Raw genomic sequence first — 23,146 nt, forward strand, 5'->3', positions numbered from 1 at the left:
ATTAAGGACTTAAGTATGCCACGTGAATCTAGTAGATGAAGCCGTGCCTTAGCTTGTTTGAAACCAGGGTAGTGCACTCAAAAATACATTTCTGAGTACGTGTGTTTTAAAAGGTTGTACCATAACATTAGGAGCTGCAGAGCTGAACTAGTCACCGTATTTGCAGGTATGATGATCTGTAGTCTTTGTTACAGAAAAGCGGAAGTGGGAATATGTGGCGTCTGATCAGAATCAGTAGGTCATCCCCTGTATTTGTGCTGTCGATTTATTTGTGACTGAAGGAAGCTACCCATAAATCAATCCAGTCGTTTCAACAGAAGATTGTGCTTCCTCTCCTAAAAAAAAACCACTCGGGCTGGCAGTTTACATTTGGGCTTTGGCATGAAAACATAGACACTGGCTTCTCTGATGACTTTCCCATGAAAAGATGGTCACAGTAAAATCGTTAAATCTCAAGAACCAGCTGCAATTATCCCCACCATGCAACATTTCAGCCGTGCATTGTTCAGATAAGATATAAGATCGTGCTTCACATCCTGATGTCCTTGTGTTTTAGGGAAATGCGAGGTCAAGTCAAATAGCATTTGTGCCATCATGATGAATGGCTAACTAACACTGGATTCGTTTGCAGTGCTGCAACAGTACATGTAACAACACGCAATCCTTTATTGTACAGTAGAACAGGTTGAGTTTTAGGGGGCTTTCACACTGGCACACGGGGTCCAGGAAGCACAACGCGGTACTGTACCTGTAGGAGGTAGTCAGAGTTCGGTTGCACTGGAACAGTGCCGTGATTCCCATGAATGTGAACGCAGCTCGTACTCGGGTCCACACTTGGTCAGGAAGTAAAGTAACCTGTACGTGCGCTTTAGCCGATGACGACATCGTTCGTTTCCACAACGCAAGTGTACCATGAGTGGCAGGAGAACATTGTGGGACGCATAAGAGGTCCACTGCTGCGCATAATATCTGCTGCGCATAATAGCACCAAAATAATAAATAAAACAATATGGTGAGTCTGAAACCAGACCAGCGCTGCATGGGGGCGCCGGGAACAATCGCACTCGGATACGAACAGCAGCAAACGTGCCAAGTGTGAAAACCACCTTTAAAAATGTTGAACTGTCTAGGTAAACGTTATAAAATGTGTTTTGTATGTAAAAAAATGGTCAATGTGGTGGTTTTGGTGCATTCTTTGCTGAAAATCATAGATAGCATCGAACACAATATAGGCAAGTGTTATTGAGTCATAAACTACAACAGCCTATAGCCTTCAATATGCAAATTCCAGTTTACTGTATACATTGTATGAATATTCAAGGTTTGTACATGGCTGTTTTGTTTTTTGTTTTTTTTTAATCTGCAGCAAAATTTTTGGATGCGACAATCACCAAAAAAAAAACAAAACAAAAAAAACAACAACAACAACAAAAAAAACACCTCCTGTACGGACTATAAAGCATACAGGAAACTCTACTGGCAAAATGAGCGCAATTTTATTTGGTACGCACATTTTATCTGATCAGTTCGAACCTCATGCCTGTGGTCAGATTAACCTGTGGTCAGCGGTATAGAAATTCCTTCTTCATTCTTTAACGGAGCATTTACGTTCGCAATACAATTGCAGGATGCTGTGCTTATTATTAGCCTTCCAAGATTTGTCCCTCAGCTTTTGCTGACACGTTAACACGCTTTCTCTCTCTGCGAACAAAACCCAATACACCTCTTTGCTAACCAGCTGCTCCATGGCAGAGCAATGCCCTGCATACTAAAGACAGCTCTAAAAAGAGCAGAGCTCACGTGGCCTCAGTGGGTAGACGATTAGCCTCCGGTGTGGTTTTCACATGCAGGGACATTCTGCCTGGGACTCTTGGCTCCTTCTGTTGAAATCCCAAAGTATGCACTCCAATCCTAAAACATGCTCTGCTGTTTGGGCCCTGGTGTCGAGTGATTCCTCATTGTTGTGCAGTGCCTCAGGGTTGTTCTGAGAGGCCAAAATGGACATTTTTGCATTCTTCACCATCAAAAAGCTCATTCAGGGCTCATGTTACCTGCACCTTTCCTATGGATACGGGCAGCTGTCATTTCAGAAAGAGTGGAAATGGCAGTTGTCATTTCAGGAAATGAAAAAGTGTTCAGCTTGTGAAGAGATGATATTTGAGACAATGCACTGTTGAGGATAAGCACTCGGTTTATGCAAGTCATTAAGACAGTATACCCAAAAAAAAAAAAAAAAACCGGCTTATGAAAACTTGAGCGATTTTATGTCCCTTCTTAAACATTTCCACATGGCTTAATCCTGGCATGAAAACCACAGAAGACACGAGCCTTTGCAGCGGACCAACACAAGATACCCAAGAAGAAGCAGCTGAAGGAAATGTGGGAAAACGCTTAAAGGAAATTCACTGCAGAACCCATCAACGGAGAGAACGCCTGAGGAAGCGGTCCGTAGTGACCGTGTCTGCCCTCGCAAACAATACAAACCCACAGACTTACATAAAGGCTTCCATGGAAGTATGTATGTGTGTGTCTTCCAGAGTATAACGTTTCAAAGGACAATATACTGGCAGTCATCAATACTGGACTGATCATATACACAACGCTCGCTTCACATCTACAGTATGTACAATGTGTGTCCATATTGGGTGGATTGTAGAAAAAGGAACAGGAGGTGTGGGAGTGTGCGGCCAGATGGGTGGGTCTGGTGCTCCGTCACGTCCAACCACTTCCTTCAGACGGATCCAGAAAAGTCCTTTAGCAGGCTGCCTGCATAGTTTGGTGGACCGCTTACTCAAGCAAAAAATAAACCCCCTAACATTTAGAAAATAAAAATAGCTTCACTTGGTATGTCCTTTCTTACTACAGTATCTGCAGCTCGCCATCACAACACAAGGTTATGAAGGTGTTCAACCTGAAGGATTTGCTTTATAATCAATTAGGCCAACAAAATACACATACTGTTAAGATCATCTTGACACAAATAAGTAAACAGTTGAAACACAAACACACATGGGAAAATGGGAAAGACGTCATAGAATATGGATATGAGAATAACTCTGAAACAAGTAAGTAAGTAATAAAACATGACAGGGCTGTGCTTTTATATGTGAAAATCAATGATGACATGAAAGAGGATTACTTTCTAACAGCATGTCCTAAAGTGTTTTATTCCTCTTTTACTGCAGCAGCTTCCTAACCCACTGTACATTTTATCCATTTACGGTTACATTTTCATGTTTCAGAACATCCATGAAGCAAGTTAGCTCCTGATTTCAATTACTTTAAGTCTCTTTAAGTTAATAAGAAAAAAAATGCAGCTTGTTACCAGAAAACCAGAAAACACAAAGTCTTCTGTCCTTAGTCTTCCATGTCCATGTCCATGTCAGAAAACAAAGCTACAGCTTTTACTTCACAATGTGCTGACACTGGAGACTCCGTCCAAAAATAAAATAGCTAAATAAAAAAATCTCCTCATGGATAACTTCACCATATCAACAATTAAACACTGTTGAAAAATCAGTTTATGTGGAACGTCCGTCATACAAGTTGTTACTATAGAAACAAGAACAATCGCAGTGATATAAACCAGTGTTAGAACAACTGTCAGACCTGCTGTTGTAGAAAATTAGTCAACACTTTCTGACCAATCAGAATCGAGAATTCTGCAGCGCTGTGGAGTAAACATCGCATCATTCTGCTGTTCACTAGAAGAACCTTTAAATCTTTTGGAAAAGATACATACAAATTATCAAGGCCGAAAGTATACCCATCTAAAATGACTCAAATCTCCTGGTGAAGACAAACTCGAATGAGTAAAAGTGAACAGTTAGCTTTGGAAAGCATCCCTGCAGCACTATAGTATGACGTGGCAAAAGTTATTAGAGGAAAAATTCTGACATGTTGTATATAAAGTGCTTTTCCATCCATTTAACATTTAAATTTATGGCATTTTTGCAGACGCCCTAATCCAGAGCGACTTACAATTGTGTCATTTATACAATTGAGCAGTTGAGGGTTAAGGGCCTTGCTCAACCACGGAGCCATCCATTTTCCATACCACATATCCTACACAGGGTTGCACAGCCTGGAGCCTATCCCAGGGAACTTGGGGCACAAGGCAGGGGACATTGCAGGGCACAATCATGCACTACGGACAGTTTTGGAAACGCCAATCAGCCTACAGTTCGTGTCTTTGGACTGGAGGTGGAAACCCAAGCACCCGGAGGAAACCCCCAAAACACATGGAGAACATGCAAACTCCATGCACATAGGGTAGAGGCCGGTTTCAAACCCCCAACCCCAGAGGTGCGAGGCAAAAGTGCTAAACTCTAAGACACCATGCTTCCATAAAGTGCTTTTCTGAAAAGCAAAACGAAAGCAAAATGACTTCTTATACGCTTTGAGTGGGAATACAAATGCAAGAAACAGCTCTTAAAAAGGTAAAGAAAAAAAGAGAAATATTAATGTTCATCTTTAAAACAGAACATATAGATATAATTTACTGCCAATACATGTATTAGTTTATTGGCTGTTTTCTTTACTTAGATTTATTTCATGATAAAGTCACTTGTAAAATGTGTTGTCAGCCAGACCTCTAACTACAGTGCATTTCATCAATAAATGTGGCCTAGAACCACTCTGATAGTAAGAGGCAGTTTGACTGACATGGCAGACCAAGAACAAACCTTTTCATGTAGCCCATTAGCAAACAAGAGAGACTGATTTGTTTACTCACCACTAACTGGTTAAAAAACAACAACTCCTCTTTAATACATTTTAAAGATGGGATTCTGTGAATATTTTTTACCCCCGGTGTTATGTTGGAAATACCAAAATACCCCGGTGTTATGTCACGATACCAAAAATCTAGTAGTCGGTACCGATACCACCAAAAGTACACGATACCAAAGTCGATACCACAGTGTGGTATAAAAATTTTTTTTTATTTATTTAAAAATCGGAATCAAAAACAAGACCCTGACTCCCAAATGTGTGGAGCCAATCAGATTGCAACATCCAACACTCCATACCCCGTGGCTGGAGCGTCAGAGGCTGAAACTACTAGTGAATCATAGTTGGTGGGCGGGATGAGTATTACTACTGATTTATGAATGAGTAAGTTGAAGGCGTGGTCATTCTCAGCACATGGCGTCTTACACAGAGTCTCAGCACTAAAGTTAACTAGTCATGAGAGGAAGTCCATCTATGAAAAAAAGTGTCCATTCATTTATGTAGTTAAAAGTTGAGATGATAGTGCGTCATTTGCGACACAAGTATACACTATGCACTTATGCGCTCATGTACTCAACCGTGTAGCGTATGAATTTTATAAGGTTAATTTTTCATTCAGCGTCGGAGTCTGATAGCCCTTCCCCCTCCGCTACGTAATTAAAGCTGCGACAGTTGAGTGCATGAAGTGTCCAACATCCCACACTTTGTTTATTCAGTTATTTAAGTGCATCATCCCGGTATTTAAAGTGTACTTTTCAGTGTGAACACACTACCAAGTACACGAATTGAGATGCACCTGATGTCTTCCACCGATAAAAACAATCTTCTTTAAATTAACATTGATTTTATCTACTTTGTGGTCCTAAAACAATGGTGAAATATTCTACATTAGTTGAACTGCAAGTTTCATTTCATGGTAAGACCTGAGACTTTATCTGAGATTTTGAATGTGGTGTGTAATTATGCATAGTGCAGACTTTTTAATCATTCATTTTTTTGACATGCAGACACCAACACTAGAGATCATGCTGATAGACAAGCACATTTTTTGCAGACTATGGACATCTGCAGACATCAAATGACTCATTTATACCCTTGTTACTTCTTTATTTGAATCCTGTTATATTTTGTCTTAATGTCTACGGATGCAGGTGTTTATGTTGTTCATCAGCCTGAGTAAGGATTAAACCAGAAGGCATTATGATAATCAACTTCTGAGTGTTTGCAGTTGTTCAAGACCATTCCATACCCTTCATGGCTATTTAAAGCTCGCGGGACATCAATAGACACTTTCATCAAAACAAGATCATTGATGATTAGCCAGCAGTGCCATTATCTTCTTCCAGGCTGCAGGACTTTTTTCACTCAGCTCTTACCTAGCTTTCTCACGGCAACCTGAGCCTGGTACACAAACCCGGGCATTGTAAAAGTTCAATTAGGTCAGCCAGTGTATGCACTCAGAGCTCTGCTTTGCTACCACATGGTAAAAAGATTATTTTCAAAAAAGGTCCAATGAGCTTTAGGCAATCTGAGATATGCAAAGGACGTTGATATAATTCATGACGTCAAAAAAGATATCAGGAAATACAGATAGGGTGTAATCTCTTTTAGATAACAGTGGGATATTGTTAGCAAGGTAAACGGTGTGAATGAACACACATGAATATTGAACGAGAACTTGAAAGAGAGGCGAGACTGTAAATGGGCACTCGGGTTCAATGTCACAGCTGTGAGATACCTATCAGATTTTTACAATCTGAGCAAGACTGAATGCCCAACTGTTTAATCTGCAAAACAAACCTCAATATTATTATTTATGACGGAAGAAGAGGATTTACTGCATATTTGTCATAGTTAGACATAAAACCTGCTGCACAATAACATGATAGCCACAATATTATGCTAAACTACTCTGAAACCCACACCGCAAACATGCTGGAGAAAGAAACCTACTATTGCCCAAGAAACTTTCCATCTGTCCCTAAAGCAGGCTGGTTAAAATAATTAGAGGTTACACAAGGTTCACTTTCAAGTGAAGTTGGATCCTAATTTTTATTATAGAAGCAAAACAAATAAAACTAGCAATTCAAATAATAAATTATTTATGCAAAAAATATACTGTATGCATTCAAAGTTTGTTTACACGGCATGTTATGGGTATGAGAAACTTATAACACATGATTCATAGTTCATATTGTGCATACTAGATAGTAGGCCATGTCAAAACAGTAAAGCTTCCTATTTTGCATACCTGCATACTAATGTACTAGATAGTAGGCCATGTCAAAACAGTGAAGCTTCCTAACTTGCATACTTGAATACTAGATAGTATGCCATGTCCAAACAGTAAAGCTTCATACTTCACATACTAGTATACTAGATAGTAGGCCATGTCCACACAGTAAAGCTTCCTACTTTGCATACTTGCATACTAGATAGTAGGCCATGTCAAAACAGTAAAGCTTCATACTTCACATACTAGTGTACTAGATAGCAGGCCATGTCCAAACAGTACAGCTTCCTACTTTGCATACTTGCATACTAGTGTACTAGACAGTAGGCAAGGTCAAAAGAGTAAAGCTTCCTACTTTGCATACTTGAATACTAAATAGTAGGCCATGTCCAAACAGTAAAGCTTCCTACTTTGCATACTTGCATACTAGATAGTAGGCAAGGTCAAAACAGTAAAGCTTCCTACTTTGCATACTTGCATACTAGTGTACTAGACAGTAGGCCATATCTAAACAGTAAAGATTCCTACTTTACATACTAGTGTACTAGACAGTAGGCCATATCTAAACAGTAAAGATTCCTACTTTGCATACTAGATAGAAGGCCATGTCAAAACAGCAAAGCTTCATACTTCACATACTAGTATACTAGATAGTAGGCCATGTCCAAACAGTAAAGCTTCCTACTTTGCATACTTGCATACTAGTGTACTAGACAGTAGTCCAGGTCAAAACAGTAAAGATTCCTACTTTGCATACTAGTGTACTAGATAGTAGGCCATGTCAAAACAGTAAAGCTTCATATATTGCATACTTGCATACTAGATAGTAGACCATGTTCAAACAGTAAAACTTCATACTTTGCATACCTGCATACTAATGTACTAGACAGTTGGCCATGTAAAAACAGTAAAGATTCATACTTTGCATACCTGCATACTAGTGTAATAGATAGTAGGCCATGTCAAAACAGTGAAGCTTCCTACCTTGCATACTTGAATACCAGATAGTATGCCATGTCCAAACAGTAAAGCTTCATACTTTACACACTAGTAAGGATGTCACGAGAACCGATACTTCGGTACCAAGTCGGTACCAACATTCTTAAAACGTGACGGTACTTGTTTTTCAGCATTTCCGTTGGTACCGATTGTACCGAAAGTAGCAAGGTTGACCTGATGGGGGCAGCAAATACGCACAAGTGTTTTAGTCGTTCCACAAGTGGTGAAGAAAAGGAACGCCTACAAGAACAAGGGAAAAACTACAGAAGATTAGCTTAGTTTAACAAGTTTAGCTCCGCCCCGACTCGTTGAGAGGAAAAGAGAGGAAAGCTAGTATCGGTTTCTGGTGTGCAACCGATGCTATCGTTCATTTCAAACAAAGCGAGGAAACACCTGCAATTTGGCGAAGCACCTGAAAGACGGTCCTATATTATGTTTGTTTGAGGCAGCTGGCATTGTGGCCGTGAAACCAGCTAACGTTATGCTCCATGTAATGTTAGGGATAGCCAGTTATTTTTAATGACGCTAACGCATTGCAGTGTTATAAACTACCTCCGAATGGGCCACCATGCATCGCCATTCAGCCCGTGTCCTGTCAGCTAAACGTAGTCTAATGTCACTAATAATTATTCAAACGTTCATGCTTTTAATAAATCTTTTTGGCCTGCCACCATAGCAGTGAATTTAAACTAATGCTTGTATTCAGAGTATAAGGTGCATGCGTGTGTGTGTGTGTGTGCGCGCGTTTAGGAGTGCACGCCCACTCATTATCAGACAATGTTTGATCACTAAAATACCCCCGCCCCCTCTCTCTTTCTTTGCTCGTATCAGCCAGAGGAGGATGTCCTCCAAGAGAGTTTTTCAATTTTATTATTTTAATTTTATACCACACCGTAGTATCGACTTTGGTATCGAGTATCGTGTACTTTTGGTGGTATCGGTACCAACTACTAGATTTTTGGTATCGTGACATCCCTACACACTAGTGTACTAGATAGTAGGCCATGTCAAAACCGTAAAGCTTCCTACTTTGCATACTTGCATGCTAGTGTACTAGACAGTAGTCCAGGTCAAAACAATAAAGCTTCATACTTTGAACATGGCCTACTATCTAGTATGCAAGTATGCAAACAGTAAAGCTTCATACTTTGCATACTAGTGTACTAGATAGTAGGCCATGTCCAAACAGTAACGCTTCATACTTTGTACACTTGCATACTAGTGTACTAGATAGTAGGCCATGTCAAAACAATAAAGCGTCATATGTTGCATACTTGCATACTAGATAGTAGGCCATGTCAAAACAGTAATGCTTCCTACTTTGCATACTTGCATACTAGTGTACCAGATAGAAGGCCATGTCAAAAAAGTAAAGCTTCATACTTTGCATACTTGCATACTAGATAGTGGGCAAGGTCAAAACAGTAAAGATTCCTACTTTGCATATTACTGTACTAGATAGTAGGCCATGTCAAAACAGTAAAGCTTCATACATTGCATACTTGCATACTAGATAGTAGGCCATGTTCAAACAGTAAAGCTTCATACTTGCATACTAGTGTACTAGACAGTAGGCCAGATCAAAACAATAAAGCTTCATACTTTGAACATGGCCTACTATCTAGTATGCAAGTATGCAAACAGTAAAGCTGCATACTTTGCATACTAGTGTACTAGATAGTAGGCAAGGTCAAAACAGTAAAGATTCATACTTTGCATACTAGTGTACTAGATAGCAGGCCATGTCCAAACAGTAAAGCTTCATAAATTGCATACTTGCATACTAGATAGTAGACCATGTCCAAACAGTAAAGGTTCATACTTTACAGAGTAGTGTACTAGATAGTAGGCCATGTCAAAACAGTAAAGCTTCACACTTCACATACTAGTATGCTAGTTAGTAGGCCATTTCAAAACAGTAAAGCTTCCTACTTTGCATACTAGTGTACTAGATAGTAGGCAAGGTCAAAACAGTAAAGATTCCGACTTTGCACACTAGTGTACTAGATAGTAGGCCACATAAAAACAGTAAAGCTTAATATTTCGCATACTAGCGTACTAGATAGTAGGCCATAAAGCTTCGCGTCACTCTTAATACATACTCACGTTCATACCATTTAGTACGCTAGTATGCGCTTCCGTTGTAACCAAAGCAACCGGATTCAGTTTTATAAAGTTAATTTATGCTGTTTAGTTATACCATTTACAATTTAACTCGAATATAACAAATATAATAATCTAATATAAAGTGAAATAAAATAACCAATAACTTTTCCACTGAGCTAAAGACTATGCTAATGTTCAGCAGTAGTAAACAGAACACAGAACACACAGACTATTTACTACTCTAATAAATAGTAAGTCAGAATTTCCGTCACATTACTGAATACTTGTGCAATGACGCTGACAGGTTTGTTAGTTTAGGACTAGAAGTGAGTGAATACATCAGTAGAGGGTGTAAGGAAGCCTACCTGCGGTGTGTCCATGAAAATGCTCTGTCTGAACTTCCCTCTGCGCAGCTCCATCTCCAGAGCAGAGCCGCGGGCGATGGTGACTCTGGTGGACTGGTTTCGGCAAAACATTGTAAAGGTTTAAAAATAAATAAAAAAACAAAACACTGTTTTTCCCCAATCTGTGGGTTAGAATTTCAGAAGAAAAGTATCAGGAAGTACTCTCCCCTTCTACACAGTGAATCTCAGCGCCGGTGATTAAATACGGTGTTGCGCGCTGGCTCTCAGACGCACACTCACGGTCAGATGAGATGACAATCCCGGTATTAGTGAAGTGAGCTCACAGGCGAGCCGGAGTCTGCGCCCTACGGTTAGCTGTTATTGAAGCGCGACCCCTGGTGGACACCTATTATAGCGCAGCTTGACTGAATGCCATGTGTAACTACACTTTGGCACGCCTACTTTGCTGGTTCACTTTGTAGATGTAGCTACAGTTAGACTCTATTGCTCATCTTTTTCTCTTTTTTTCTGTGCAGTTTGTGTTATTCTAGTTAAGTGGTGGCGCACAGTTAAGGCTCTGGGTTACTGATCAGAAGGTTGGGGGTTAAAGCCCCAGCACTGCCAAGCTGCCACTGTTGGGCCCTTGAGCAAGGCCCTTAACCCTCCCTCCTCCAGGGGCGCTGTATCATGGCTGACCCTGCACTCTGACCCCAGATTTCTAACAAGCTGGTATATTCTAAGAAAATAATTTCACTGTGCTGTAACATATATGTGACCAATAGAGGCTTCTTCTTTGTCTGTTTCATCTTCTGACCACAGCATCACTATTGGTTTAATATTGGTTAGCATGTTTGCCTCGCACCTCCGGTGTTGGAGGTTCGAATCCTGGCTCCGCCTTTGTGTGTGTGTGGAGTTTGCATGTTCTCTTCGAGGTTTCCTCCAGGTACTCCGGTTTCGTCCCCCAGTCCAAAGACATGCGTAGTAGGCTAAATGGCATTTCCAAATTGCCCGTAGTGTGTGAGAGTGTGTGCAATTGTGCCCTGCGATGGTTTGGCCCCCCATGTAGAGTGTCCCCCACCTTGTGCCCCGAGTTCCCTGGGACAGACTCCAGGCTTCCCCGCGACCCTGTGTAAGATGCGGAAAATGGATGGATGGATGGATGGATGGATTATTCTCAACCCAGCAGTGACATTAGCTCTTGTGTTTTTTGTGGGGGTAAAAATGAGCCTGTTCATTTTTACTTAAAATTAGACATGACACGATACCCCTATTTCTTTTCCAACAGCGATAAAGATATCGATACCCTTCTTTTCTTTTCTTTTAAAACTTGCTTTAAGTTTTTGTTTATTTTTTTAACTGAAGCACTTAAGAAAATGCAGGAAAAATACACAGCTGAAACACAACCACAGCTTCCACACTAAAATCCCTTACATTGCAGATATCATGAAGTATAAAGTAATACTTTTAAATAAATCAGCCCTAACATAAAAAATACAATCTTGTCTCTTCACATATAAACATTTAGTCACAAAAAAACAACCCAAATCCAATTAGGTATCAGATCGGTGCCCCTTCTACTTAATGTGGCTATCATTTTCTCTATTGAACATGAAAAAGGAGAAATTTACTTTCTGTGAATGTTATACCACCGTTCTTGTATTTTACAGCTCCTTTGGCATAAATACATTAAACTAATAGGTGGATTCATATTCACTCTATGTTACATTGCCTATATGTCCTATTTTCAGTCTTACCTGATTCCCTGAATCTTGTGCAGTTTGTCTCCGGTCCTACTCATAATTTAGGTCATACACTCGATCTTGTAACGTCCTCGGGTTTTGCTGTAACTAATCTTGAGGTTGTCGATTCTGGTATTTCTGATCATTATTCAGTTATGTTTGAGTCTGTTTGTTTCTGTCCTTCATCTTCTAGCACTCAGCCTACGAACATGTCTTGTGTCATCCACGCCTCTCCTGCTAGTCTGTTCTCAGGTTATTCTCGAGATCATTTTATTGATGCTTTTAATAATCACATGGATACTGTGGAGCTGGTAGAAGTTTTTAATAATACTTGCTCTCTTACCTTAGATATTATCGCTCCACTCAAGTCCAGGAGAGTTGAAAAGAAAGATACTTCTTCAGCCGTGTCTTAATGATTGTACCCATGCTCTTAGACAAGAGTGCAGGAAAATGGAGCGTAAGTGGAAGAAAGATAAACTGCATGTCTCTTAGGATATTTTTAAGACGTGTTTAATAAATGATCAGAGGTCAGTGAAAGAGGCAAAACCACATTATCTCTCCAAATAAATAGATGTGAATGCAAATAAGCCTAAAATATTGTTTAATACTATTGATTCTGTGCTAAATCCTTCTCGGGCTGTTGGTCCTGAATCCTGAGATGAATTTCTTAATTTTTTTGTCAACAAAATTGAAGTGATCAGTTCTTCTATTATGCCTTCAATATTTGATCCTCTAGAGGATTCACCTCCACTCAGGTATTTAACTAACTGCCCCAGCAGAACACTGCTCAGAGTATCACACTTCCTCCGCCGGCTGGTCTTCTTCCCATAATGCATCCTGGTACCATCTCTTCCCCAGGTAAGCAAAAAGTACATCCATTGCTAACAGTAAACAGAATATGAGGGTTAAAGTGTTCAAAAACCCCACCCTGCTACACTCTAATCATTCATAACAGTGCCCCTGACCCAAATATACTTCTTTTTTTTTTTAACTTACTCAAACCTCAATGAAGACATCAAAATGCATAATCTTATTAGGCCATTATCTGATTACATCTATATGCTTATAAGAGGAGATAGAGGGGACCCTTTATTGCAGTAATATGCATACAACTACTTACTGTTCCTTAAGTCAAAGTGTTTCTTGGCCTGAGAAGCTCTATACAGGTTGTACAGGTCTACTATAAGCAAGGTTAAGAACTGTTTGTCAGAATTGAAAGCAGTAAGAATCGTGGAGATCAGCGATCTCAAGCTTCAACACCATTCTTGAGTTGGCCCAAACTGGAACGCCGCTTTTATTAGATCCGGTTGTCCATCAAGCCCGTGTGTGGTAGCACTGTTAATCAAACTGTGAAAGAAACAGCACCACCGTGCCATACTGTTAGTTACATAGTAGCTAAAGCAGTTTAACCAGCATTAAATACTAAAAATAGACCTACTACGTTTAAGTACTTTGCCCTTAATCCGACAGATACAGTAACGGACTCTACATTACAGGCGAAATGTGACTCGTTGCCTATTCGAGTGTCTCAGCCAGGCTTATACTTGTGGTGTGTCTTTCACTCATGGATAGAAGAATACACTACATTCAATAAAATCATTTATATAACGAATCTTCACTTAGAACACACACTTAGCAACTCAAGCGTTTCAGTTTCAAATTTGGTAACCTTTTAATAGCATTTTCATTACACACTTTAATGCCATTTTAAAGTAATTCAAAACCAGATTAAAAATAGGTCCAATCAGACAGGCAGGCAAGGGGTTAGTTGAGTATAAAAGAGACCACTAGAGACCCCTGTTTTTCAGTCCCTTGGTGATTTCAGCTCAGTTACAGTATCCCATTGCCAGTTAATGCAATCCTCTGATATTTTCACTACACTTATTACATTTGAAATGGATGGATGTTTATAAGAATGAGATGCCACGAGAAAGCAGGTTTATGCTGACTACCAATTTATCTTCTTTAAAAGGGTAATTCAGAATTAGTGTAGCCATCCTACAGTACAGTGTTGTCATAGTGCCAAGAGGGCAAGCCATCAGAACAAAACATGAAGATGAAAATGTCACAAAGTCACATCAAATTTGACTATCATACAGTGTGCTGTCAAGAGCAGCAAATATCTACTTATTTATTCATTTTTCCTGAGAATTTAAACCTCGAATCACAAACCATCACAGTAAAAAGACCACACTTGGACACATGATGGAAAAACAGAACATATAACATTTAATTCATTTATGTACAAAGAATACAAAACATGAACCGGAATCTAGTACAGAACTTCAGACCTCATCCGAGTCTGAAATCAGTTTTAACCTGTGGTAGAGAAAGAACAACTAAGTAATGCACAATATATTAAAATACAGCCAATGCCAGAATTAATGGTACCCTTCATGAGAATGGGCAAACATGACTGTATAAAATAACTACTGCAAACAAAGGTTCCAATGATTTACTCAATCAACTGGAGAAACTACTTGAGTTTGATTTATGTATTTGATTTGCATAATCATAGGTACTAGTGTTGTAAAAGCCAATAATGATTAACAAAAGAACACGCAGTTCTGGTTTGAACTGAAGAAGGCAGTTCGCACGAGTACACCTTAGAAGGAAGGATCTTCATGGAGTTGTGGTCCATGATCCCTTTACAAATGTGTCCAACCTTGTTAATCATTAGCGGCTCAATGTGGTTATTCTCTCCATGGAAGACAACACCATGTATTCATTATAAGAGGTGCTGATGATTTTGAAAGTTTTAAAAGTATATTACGTCCCGTATTTTTAAGCTCAAAATCTCTCTCAGTGGCTGTGTTATTTAGGTTTACGGTTGGTAAGGGTGCCAATAATTATGAAATCACAATGCAAAAAGCAGGAAACAAATATAAGGAAACTTTCCTTTCAAGGTGTTTGCAACCATGTTTATATACACACTTTCACAAAAGCACAGTATGCTGCATGTTCACATACAAATATTTACAACCATTTATCTATAAAAAATCTATTTTAAAAAAAAATCAAACACTTACCAGAATGAACTACAAATTACTTCATTTGTAGTGGGACTTCTTTGCGGCAGCTTCTTTGCGCCCTTGTTTTAAGCCCTGTAAGACCCCACGCAATGCAATTAGAAAACTCATTTTTCGGACTGAACTGGCATGCTTTGCTCAGTGCCATGAATGTAGTGAATGTAGTAATTACTTACTAGGTAATATCCTGTGTGGTAGCCACTCATGTACCACGAGATCAACATGCTGCCTAAAGCCTCATCATCCTCCAACATGTCAGGACTAATTGGTGGTGGTGGTGGGATCATCTGAGCCAGAGGTGAGGAGTTTTTATTAGTTACCTTTTTAACCTGATTAATACTGTACTACTAGTATTTTGTATATTTGTAGCTTCGACATGCCGACTTGATCAATAGATCTGAACAATGAATTTCAGAAATGGGCAAAAGACTAGTCGATTAACCGGGTTCAAGGACTTCCTGTATATTTTATCTGGTTTAGGGCCATGTCTACCTGACACCGGACACATGGACGCAGTCCTTTGAATAACTAACTGCTATCTGCTCTGTAAATAAGCCCAACTGTAACCTTTTATTGCCAAAAAGCATCATTTATAAACAAAGAGAGAATGGAATGGATTTGACACAATAACTGGAACGCTGCTCACAGTACACCATGACTTTGACCAAGATAAAGTGGTTACTGAAGAGGAATGAGAAGTTTATAGCACATGAAGCACTACAGGCCAGGCTTTGATGGCAGCGGCTTTAAAATTCATGATGCAAAATGTGTATCGGGTTCTTCTTAAATTCTTCCTCTTAATGAAATAGCTTAACTGTTTTTTGTTTTTTTTTTACTTGGCCAACAACGTCAAGCTCACAGAGAATCTCATAACTTCTGTACACGTTTCTGGACATAACCTTCCTTTTCTTAAAGACTGCAATCTGATTGGTTCTCTGCACTTCCACAGAAGAAATTGACAAATTGATTGGTGGGAAAAATTGGCTAAGGCCAATAAAATTGACAGATGTAGGCCTAAAGTATATGGTGGGCTTGATAAACAAAACCTACTAGTGGACCTCAGTAATCACTAGTTAGGTCTTAGGCAACTAATTGATTAGCTGATTATTCTGACCCATGCCTAGGGAACGGTGCCTCACCGGTGGACCTGGAGGCATCATTGGGGACCAGCCAGGGAAAGATGGTCCAGAGCCTCCTGCTCTTCTGCTGTCAGACTGAAGAGAACATGGTGTGGTCTTAAACATGGTCCGTGTTCGTTATGGTAATATCCATCACTCATTGTAATCAGTGTTTGAACCATTCATGGGTACTAGCACTTAGTGTATTCTAGACATTTACTCACCATTCTGAAGTGAGAGCCAGGAGGAGGAAAAGGAGGAAAGCCAGGACCCCACATAGGAGGTACCACCGGAGCTTTGCCTTTAGCTTTGTGTTTCTGTTGATTAGACTGATGTGGAGTAGAAGACCTATCAGTCTCCTCTGTAGAAGACTCCACCTCTTTCCCCTGCAATTTTAGTCAGCATTAGAACGTACTCCCTTGTACACTTAATTATTGCACATATGAAATGGAATGAACAGGTCACGTACGTCAGCCATCTTTTGTGACTCCCCGTCCAATTCTGCAGCGTCTGTGAGAAGGTCACTCAGATTCTGTTCCTCCTCGTTTCCATAGTCGTTGTAATATACGACGCAGGTGCCCTTCTCCTGGTCGACTGAGGAGATGGTAGCAGCGTACAAGTTTCCATCTGCAGACCAATACGCATAACAGGCATCCCCGACGTTCCACTGTAAAAGACGATTACAACACTCCTTATAGTTTTACACCGCACTTGATGAATTACATTTGCAGTCTTAGGATTTATGAGAAATGTGTAAATCCTGCCATGCGACCTTACAGGGAGCTTGTAGACGAGGTAACTGGTTGCTAATTTAAACTGTTTAACTTCTGGACAAAGCTATAAAACAGATGTGAATAGGGAAACTGTAACGCTACAGAGTGGCTTAGTGGCTGGGGGTCGGGGGGTTCAAACCCCACCTTCGCCCTGTGTGTGCGGAGCTTGCGTGTTCTCCCCGTGCTTCGGGGGGTTTTCTCCAGTTTTCTCCCCCAGTCCAAAGACATGCGTTGTAGGCTGAATGGCATTTCCAAATTGTCTGTAGTGTGTGAATGTGTGTGCAATTGTGCCCTGCGATGGGTTGGCACCCCATCCAGGGTTTCCCGGTGCCTTGTGCCCCGAGTTCCCCGGGATAGACTCCTGGCTCCCCTGTGTAGGATAAGCGCTATGGAAAAGGATGGATGGATGGATGGACGGACAGACAGATGGATATGCTACAGCATACAGAGACATTCTATACGATTGTGTGCTTGCTTCCAACTTTGTGACAACAGTTTGGGGAAGAACCACATATGGGTGTGATAGTCAGATGCCCACATACTTTTGGTCAGTGTATATTACTAAGGAAAAAAACGTGGACGAGTTATGGACGTGACAATTTGCATAATGGATGTGACATCCGACCTTCATTCACAGCCTATAGAAAGCATGGTTTCTCTGAATTCAACCAAGTAAAAAATATACAGTACTGTGCTATAAAAAAAAAAAGAAGAAGGGAAAAAAAAAAAAAAAAAAAAGTCTTAGGCAGCCCACTATAGAGTTTTATTTCATGACTTCTATATTAACGAGTCAGCACAAAAACATTTAAAATTTCCAAACATTTGTTTTCCAGCACAGAAACATGTTAGTATGTCAACAAAGAAAGCAGCATATTAAGTGGTAAGAGACACTTTTCAGACAAAAAAAACAAGGAAAGCTGCTGCATTTTGCTGAAAAAATAAGAAGCGAGTGCGAAAGTCAAAATCTCCAGAAGAACCGTAGCTGATTCTGCAAGACCCTCAGTAACACTTACAGCTCATTTCCTTATAAAACTGCACTAATTCTACCAGACTACTCATTGTTTTGTTTTTAGAGCAAAGGGTCATCACAATAAATATTGCCTTTGTTTCATTTATAACTGTTTACTCCTCTTTATAGTATTTTGTTAAAAACGTATAAACATTTAATTTCATTATTTTTGAAGGCATCGTCACGCTACGGCATTTCTTTGCACAGTTTTCTGGCTGGGTAAAACATGTCTAAATTGTTTGTGGTTAAATTACACAATTTCCTTAGAAATTCAGTGAAAAATCCCAAGTTGAAAAAATGTGCTTTCCCCCTGTGATAAAGGCTGGCATGTGTATCATAATTTGTCAATTTAAAAAAAATAAAGAGCAAGATTGAAGAAGCATGTACATCACTACACATGTCTAAGCTGTGTGCTTTACCTCTCCTTCAGGAGACGTGTTACTTTTCTTTCTGCTTTTGCTCTTTTTGTTGTTTTTTCGCTTATTGCCAGGTTTCTCTTTTGCATGTGGAGCCATAGCGTCTTCTCCTTTCAGCGCATTCTGCAGAAGAAAAGAAAACAAGAGGCACTTTAGAAAACTGGTGCTGATGAAGACAGAAATCTCAAGTTTCTCGTGTGAGTTTTACTCAGCATGTGTCTGGGAAGTGACGTCACATTGTCCACATTTAACATGATCACCTTAAACGATGCAACGGCTTTATCATAAGCTTTAATCAAGGCCGTGTCGTCCCAGATGTCCGAGTCGTCGCTCTGTGCAGAAAAGACAGGAATAATTACAGCCTGGAATTACACACGGTTGCAGTGACAGTTCACTACTCGCTTGGTTACTCCTGGCAGTAAAAATAACGACAAAAGTAAATAAATATACAGATTTAAAACGAATTCTCGTCTTACAAACACATCACGCTGTAATAATTCACTCGGCTGTTTTTTGTTGTTGTTTTTTTAAAAGAAGAAAATGCTAAAACCAGGCCACTTAGCTAACAATTAGCAAAACTAGCCACCAAAGCTAACGCCACGAAACTGTTGTAACTACATTTAATCACCTGACCGGTTCCGCGACAGAACACAACTTCACTTGTTCCATTTGCCATGAAAACCGCGCATATAAACCCAACACCAAGATAAACACACTGCAAAAGATTTCCCGAATGCAGTAGCGTGCGCCCTGACGTGCCGGAGGTTGATGACGTCAATTCCATGCGACGGTCTTAGCTTGAATGGCTGCTTGGCAACGCGCGCTCGTTTGTGTTTATTAAGCGTTCAGTCTGACTGATGATCAGAGATTAATCTGATGTTAAACACCGCTTTAAGCTCGTTTGGTGCTCAGGTTGTGTTAGTGACGTCCAGCGATGAGAATCATCCACCGGAAAGCATGATTGATGGGTGAGTTATTATGGCTTAACGTTAAAGCTAGTTATTTGTCTTTTTCTCTCTCTTTCCAAACAGGGAACTGATGTTCTGATTATATCTGATTTTACTGCAGAAACACGGAGACGTTCTGGCTGTCGACGGGAATGTTTCCTCAAGAGTTCATCATCCGATTCCCAGATAACATGAAAATATCGGTGATCTCCATCGACAGTTTTAACAGTATGTATTCAAATTCAAGTCCACCTGTACATTGCAGTGCACATTGGCATCTTACAGTGATTTCAGTGAGTTTACTGAACACTACATTAAGTTTTAACTGTTTGTTACAGTAAAACAGTTAAGAATAGAGAAAAGCACACAAGAGGATGAGAAATTTTACCTCATGGCAGAGAAAGGTATGTATACGGTTTTAATTTTTACCTTTATTTTATTTTATACAATGAGGTTTGAGACAAACCTGACTATTGAGTCAGTAAAACAGTACGGACACAAAAATACTCGTCAAACAACAGTCTGTGTCAAAAAAAAGAAAAGAAAAAAAATTAAACATGTACAACTGAATGAGGTCCTGTGAATTTTATCAATTTAAGTCCACAGAATAACAAGGTTTTACTACCTCTGGCAAAAATTAGGGAATCGACACACACAGAGGATGTTTTTGTCACCTGGCTTTTTTACTTTGTAGCAAATAAACACATCAGAGCTATGACACCAAACAATGTTTAATAGCTGAACAGTCTGGCTTCGTAAAACATGCCTCAAACAAATCCAGTGAAAGTGTTTTATTTAAGACATATTCTTTTCCAAATCAAGTAGAGGAAAAAACGATGGAATCATCAACGGAAAAAAATCACAATTAGTAATTTGTTGCTCCTCCTTGGTCTTTTATGACAGCCTGAATTCTTTAAGGCGTGGACTTAACTAATGAAAAACAATATTCTCCATCAAGTTGGTTCCAACTTTCTCGAATAGTGGTCGATAGATCAGCTTCACAGGATGGAGCCTTGTCTTTGACTGATGTTTTAAATTTCCACCATAAATTTTCAAGCAGTTTGAGATCCAGACAGTTTGCTGGCCATGTCACTGAGTCGATGTGCCTTTCCTGAAGAAAAGGTTTAACACTCTTTACTCTGTGGTAAGATGCATTACCATACTGAAAAATGACTTCATCACCAAACCTATTTTCTATCGATGGAATGAGAAAAGTGTCCGAAATTTCAGTGTACACCTTTGCACTGACTGTTGAGGTCTAGCCTGGTCCTTTACATGACATGTAACCCCATATCATAAACGAGTGGGGAAAGTTGATTGTTTTCTTCAGGCAGTCGTCTTTGTGTTTCATTAGAACAACACCAGACGAAAGTTCCAGCATCATCTCCTTGGCCAATGCAGATTCATGATTCCTCACTGAATATCACTTTCATCCAATCATCCACATCCATGATCACTTCTCTATAGCCCATTGTAACCTTGTTTGCTTCTGTTTAGGTGTTAGTGCTGGTTTTTGTTTGGATTTTCTATACCTAAATCCCATTTCATTCAACTGATTACTTATACGTCTGTCATAAACATTGACTTCTGTTTCCACCCATTTGTTTTTGTTTTGTTGTGCATTTTCTATTTTCAAAGCACATCACTTTGAGTTTTCTATCCTGACGCTTTGACGTCTTCCTTTGACGTTTTTATAACCTTCCCATTTTGTTTATACTTGCACCAAATTTTAGACACAGCTGACTGGGAACAACAGACTTTGTTTGGATTTCCTTCTTGAAGGAGTTTTATAATCCTTTCCATTGTTTCAGTTGACTACTCTCTTGTTGAGGCCATGTTTCCTTTCAAAAAGTCCAAGGTTAAGGTGTGTAAGCACTCTCTCTTTTAACTGCAGACTAAGTAGCATTTTTAGATTTGTGCTGGTATTTGTTTTAGAAATGCAAATTACAAGGTGATTCCATAATTTTTTTGTCTGCTTAATTTGGGAAAAAAATGCTATTAATTAAAATACAAAGCCAGAATGTTCAGCTATTAAACAAAAATTGTTTTGTGTGATTTCTATCTATCTGTGATTTGTTTATTTGCTACAAAGTAAAAAAGCCAGGTGAACATCCTCTAAGTTGTGGTGATTCCATAATTGTTTGCCAGAGGTTGTATCAGTCTTAGTGTTTTTAATGAAACTCACATGAACTTTCTCTTTTAGAGTTTGAACACATAGAGGGAGGTCTACAAACAAATGAAATACCAGTGAGCTTTTTTTTCTCTTCATTGCTGTTCTGTCCTGCCTACTAAAGCTGAACTATAATGTAATATATAACCCATATATGAATGTGTTTTCTGCAGGTTGACGGCTCAAACGCGACACAGCTACGGTTTCTCATCCTCTCTGGATATGATCATTTTGTCTCAGTGCACAGAGTGGGCATACAGGCATGAGAATGACTTTAATGGGTCACCAGGACTTGTGAAGTAGCCTCATTATATTTTACATCATGTACAGTACATCCAGAAAGTATTCACAGCAATTCACAGCGCTCCATTGATGATCTCAAGGATGATCAGTGGAAACAGGATGCACCTGAGCTCAATTTTGAGTGTCATTGCAAAGGCTGTGAATACTTATGAACATGTGCTTTTTTTGTTTTTTATTTTTAATAAATTTGCAAAGATTTCAAACAAACTTCTTTCACGTTGTCATTATGGGGTATTGTTTGTCGAATTTTGAGGAAAATATTGAATTTAATCCATTTTTGAATAAGGCTGTAACATAAAATGTGGAAAAAGTGAAGCGCTGTGAATACTTTCCAGATGCACTGTACAGCAAACAATCCAAAAAAAAAAAAACAACTCACTGTATTTTGTACTAAATTAAACTGTCAAACATGTCAAATAATCTGACTGTTTAAAGTCACTCAGGTATGCTAATCCCAACATGTTTTGCAGACTCTCAATATTAGTCCTACACTAGAAACTCACCCTTAGTGACACTTGACATTAAAAAGCAGCTCAATAATCCCATTCTTTATTTATTATTATTATCTTTATCAGAGTTGGGTATAACACGTTACAAAGTACTGTATTCTAATGACTTTCTGATAACACAGTAATGTAATGCATTACATTTTACATTTATATCATTTAATTAGTTGCTGATGTCAATAAAATCACATTACTTGCTTTACAAATTTATTGTTAATTAAACTATAAGTAAAATGTATTTTTTAAAATAAAATCACGACTCTCACTTCTGCCAAACGCTAGCTCACACAGTCAGTGAGAGGAAAAGTTGATATACTGCGACTATTTTTTTTTTAATCAGTAAAGGGGTTGAATCAGAAACACTAATAATGACTAATGATGCTGAGCAGGAAAACAGTGTGTAAATGTCTATGAGTTCCAGTTTATGTGAATGTGATATGAGCAGAGCATAAGTAAAGATAATGTATGCTGCATGGTACTGTAGCAGCTAAACCTAGAAAATGATGTTGTGGCTCCCCTTGGCTAGCGACACCAAACTAGCCTAGTTAGAAAAGTTTTATATTTTATCGGTCTGATAGTCCTACAAACAGTGACAACACCCGAGGCAAGTTTTATGATAAATCCAACTTTTTCTGATCATGTCATACATTGACACGCACTAAAATTACTGAAAGAACTACGAGTTTCACTTTGTAGTGTATTTTTGTAGGTTTGATAGATTTT

General features: G+C 39.2%; 3 protein-coding genes across 5 annotated transcripts in view; 1 reads left to right on the top strand and 2 right to left on the bottom strand.

Moving 5' to 3' along the window:
- Positions 1-11,169, bottom strand: part of rtkna (rhotekin a) — a 72,278-nt gene extending 61,109 nt beyond the window's left edge. For both annotated transcript variants that reach the window (XM_053610871.1, XM_053610875.1), the window contains exon 1: positions 10,435-11,169. In XM_053610871.1, coding sequence (XP_053466846.1) covers positions 10,435-10,545 — 111 coding nt within the window. In that variant the 5' untranslated portion in view covers positions 10,546-11,169. The remainder of the gene's footprint in view (positions 1-10,434) is intronic.
- A 1,427-nt stretch (positions 11,170-12,596) lies between these two features.
- On the bottom strand, positions 12,597-19,289 carry smn1 (survival of motor neuron 1, telomeric). Of its 2 annotated transcripts, none has more exons than XM_053610878.1 (9): positions 19,126-19,289; positions 18,758-18,829; positions 18,501-18,620; positions 16,769-16,966; positions 16,524-16,685; positions 16,321-16,395; positions 15,358-15,468; positions 15,182-15,256; positions 12,597-13,499 (listed from the first exon to the last, which is right to left on the bottom strand). In XM_053610878.1, exons 1-8 carry the CDS (start codon positions 19,279-19,281, stop codon positions 15,203-15,205), a joined length of 948 nt encoding a protein of 315 aa, XP_053466853.1. In that variant the 5' UTR covers positions 19,282-19,289; the 3' UTR covers positions 12,597-13,499; positions 15,182-15,202. The 2 variants fall into 2 exon arrangements, with proteins under 2 accessions (XP_053466853.1, XP_053466852.1); XM_053610877.1 differs by lacking the exon at positions 12,597-13,499 and adding an exon at positions 14,361-14,471.
- hspb11 (heat shock protein, alpha-crystallin-related, b11) lies at positions 19,289-23,113 on the top strand. Its single transcript, XM_053610879.1, has 5 exons — positions 19,289-19,465; positions 19,566-19,672; positions 19,783-19,848; positions 21,648-21,691; positions 21,788-23,113. The coding sequence occupies exons 1-5, from the start codon at positions 19,374-19,376 to the stop codon at positions 21,878-21,880; spliced, it is 402 nt and encodes a 133-aa protein (XP_053466854.1). The 5' UTR covers positions 19,289-19,373; the 3' UTR covers positions 21,881-23,113.
- The last annotated feature ends 33 nt before the right edge of the window (positions 23,114-23,146 follow it).

Source organism: Ictalurus furcatus, chromosome 22, assembly GCF_023375685.1.
Source record: "Ictalurus furcatus strain D&B chromosome 22, Billie_1.0, whole genome shotgun sequence".
Classification (NCBI taxonomy): domain Eukaryota; kingdom Metazoa; phylum Chordata; class Actinopteri; order Siluriformes; family Ictaluridae; genus Ictalurus; species Ictalurus furcatus.

Excerpts from the sequence above, each read along its gene's own strand:
- smn1 (XM_053610878.1), bottom strand. The coding sequence starts at position 19,281 with ATGGAATTGACGTCATCAACCTCCGGCACGTCAGGGCGCACGCTACTG. Across the intron at positions 16,967-18,500 it reads ACACGTCTCCTGAAGGAGAG|TGGAACGTCGGGGATGCCTG; the intron begins GTAAAGCACACA and ends CGTCTTTTACAG. Across the intron at positions 15,469-16,320 it reads TGATGCCTCCAGGTCCACCG|ATGATCCCACCACCACCACC; the intron begins GTGAGGCACCGT and ends CCTCTGGCTCAG.
- hspb11 (XM_053610879.1), top strand. The coding sequence starts at position 19,374 with ATGTTAAACACCGCTTTAAGCTCGTTTGGTGCTCAGGTTGTGTTAGTG. Across the intron at positions 19,466-19,565 it reads CCGGAAAGCATGATTGATGG|AAACACGGAGACGTTCTGGC; the intron begins GTGAGTTATTAT and ends ATTTTACTGCAG. Across the intron at positions 19,673-19,782 it reads CTCCATCGACAGTTTTAACA|TAAAACAGTTAAGAATAGAG; the intron begins GTATGTATTCAA and ends TGTTTGTTACAG.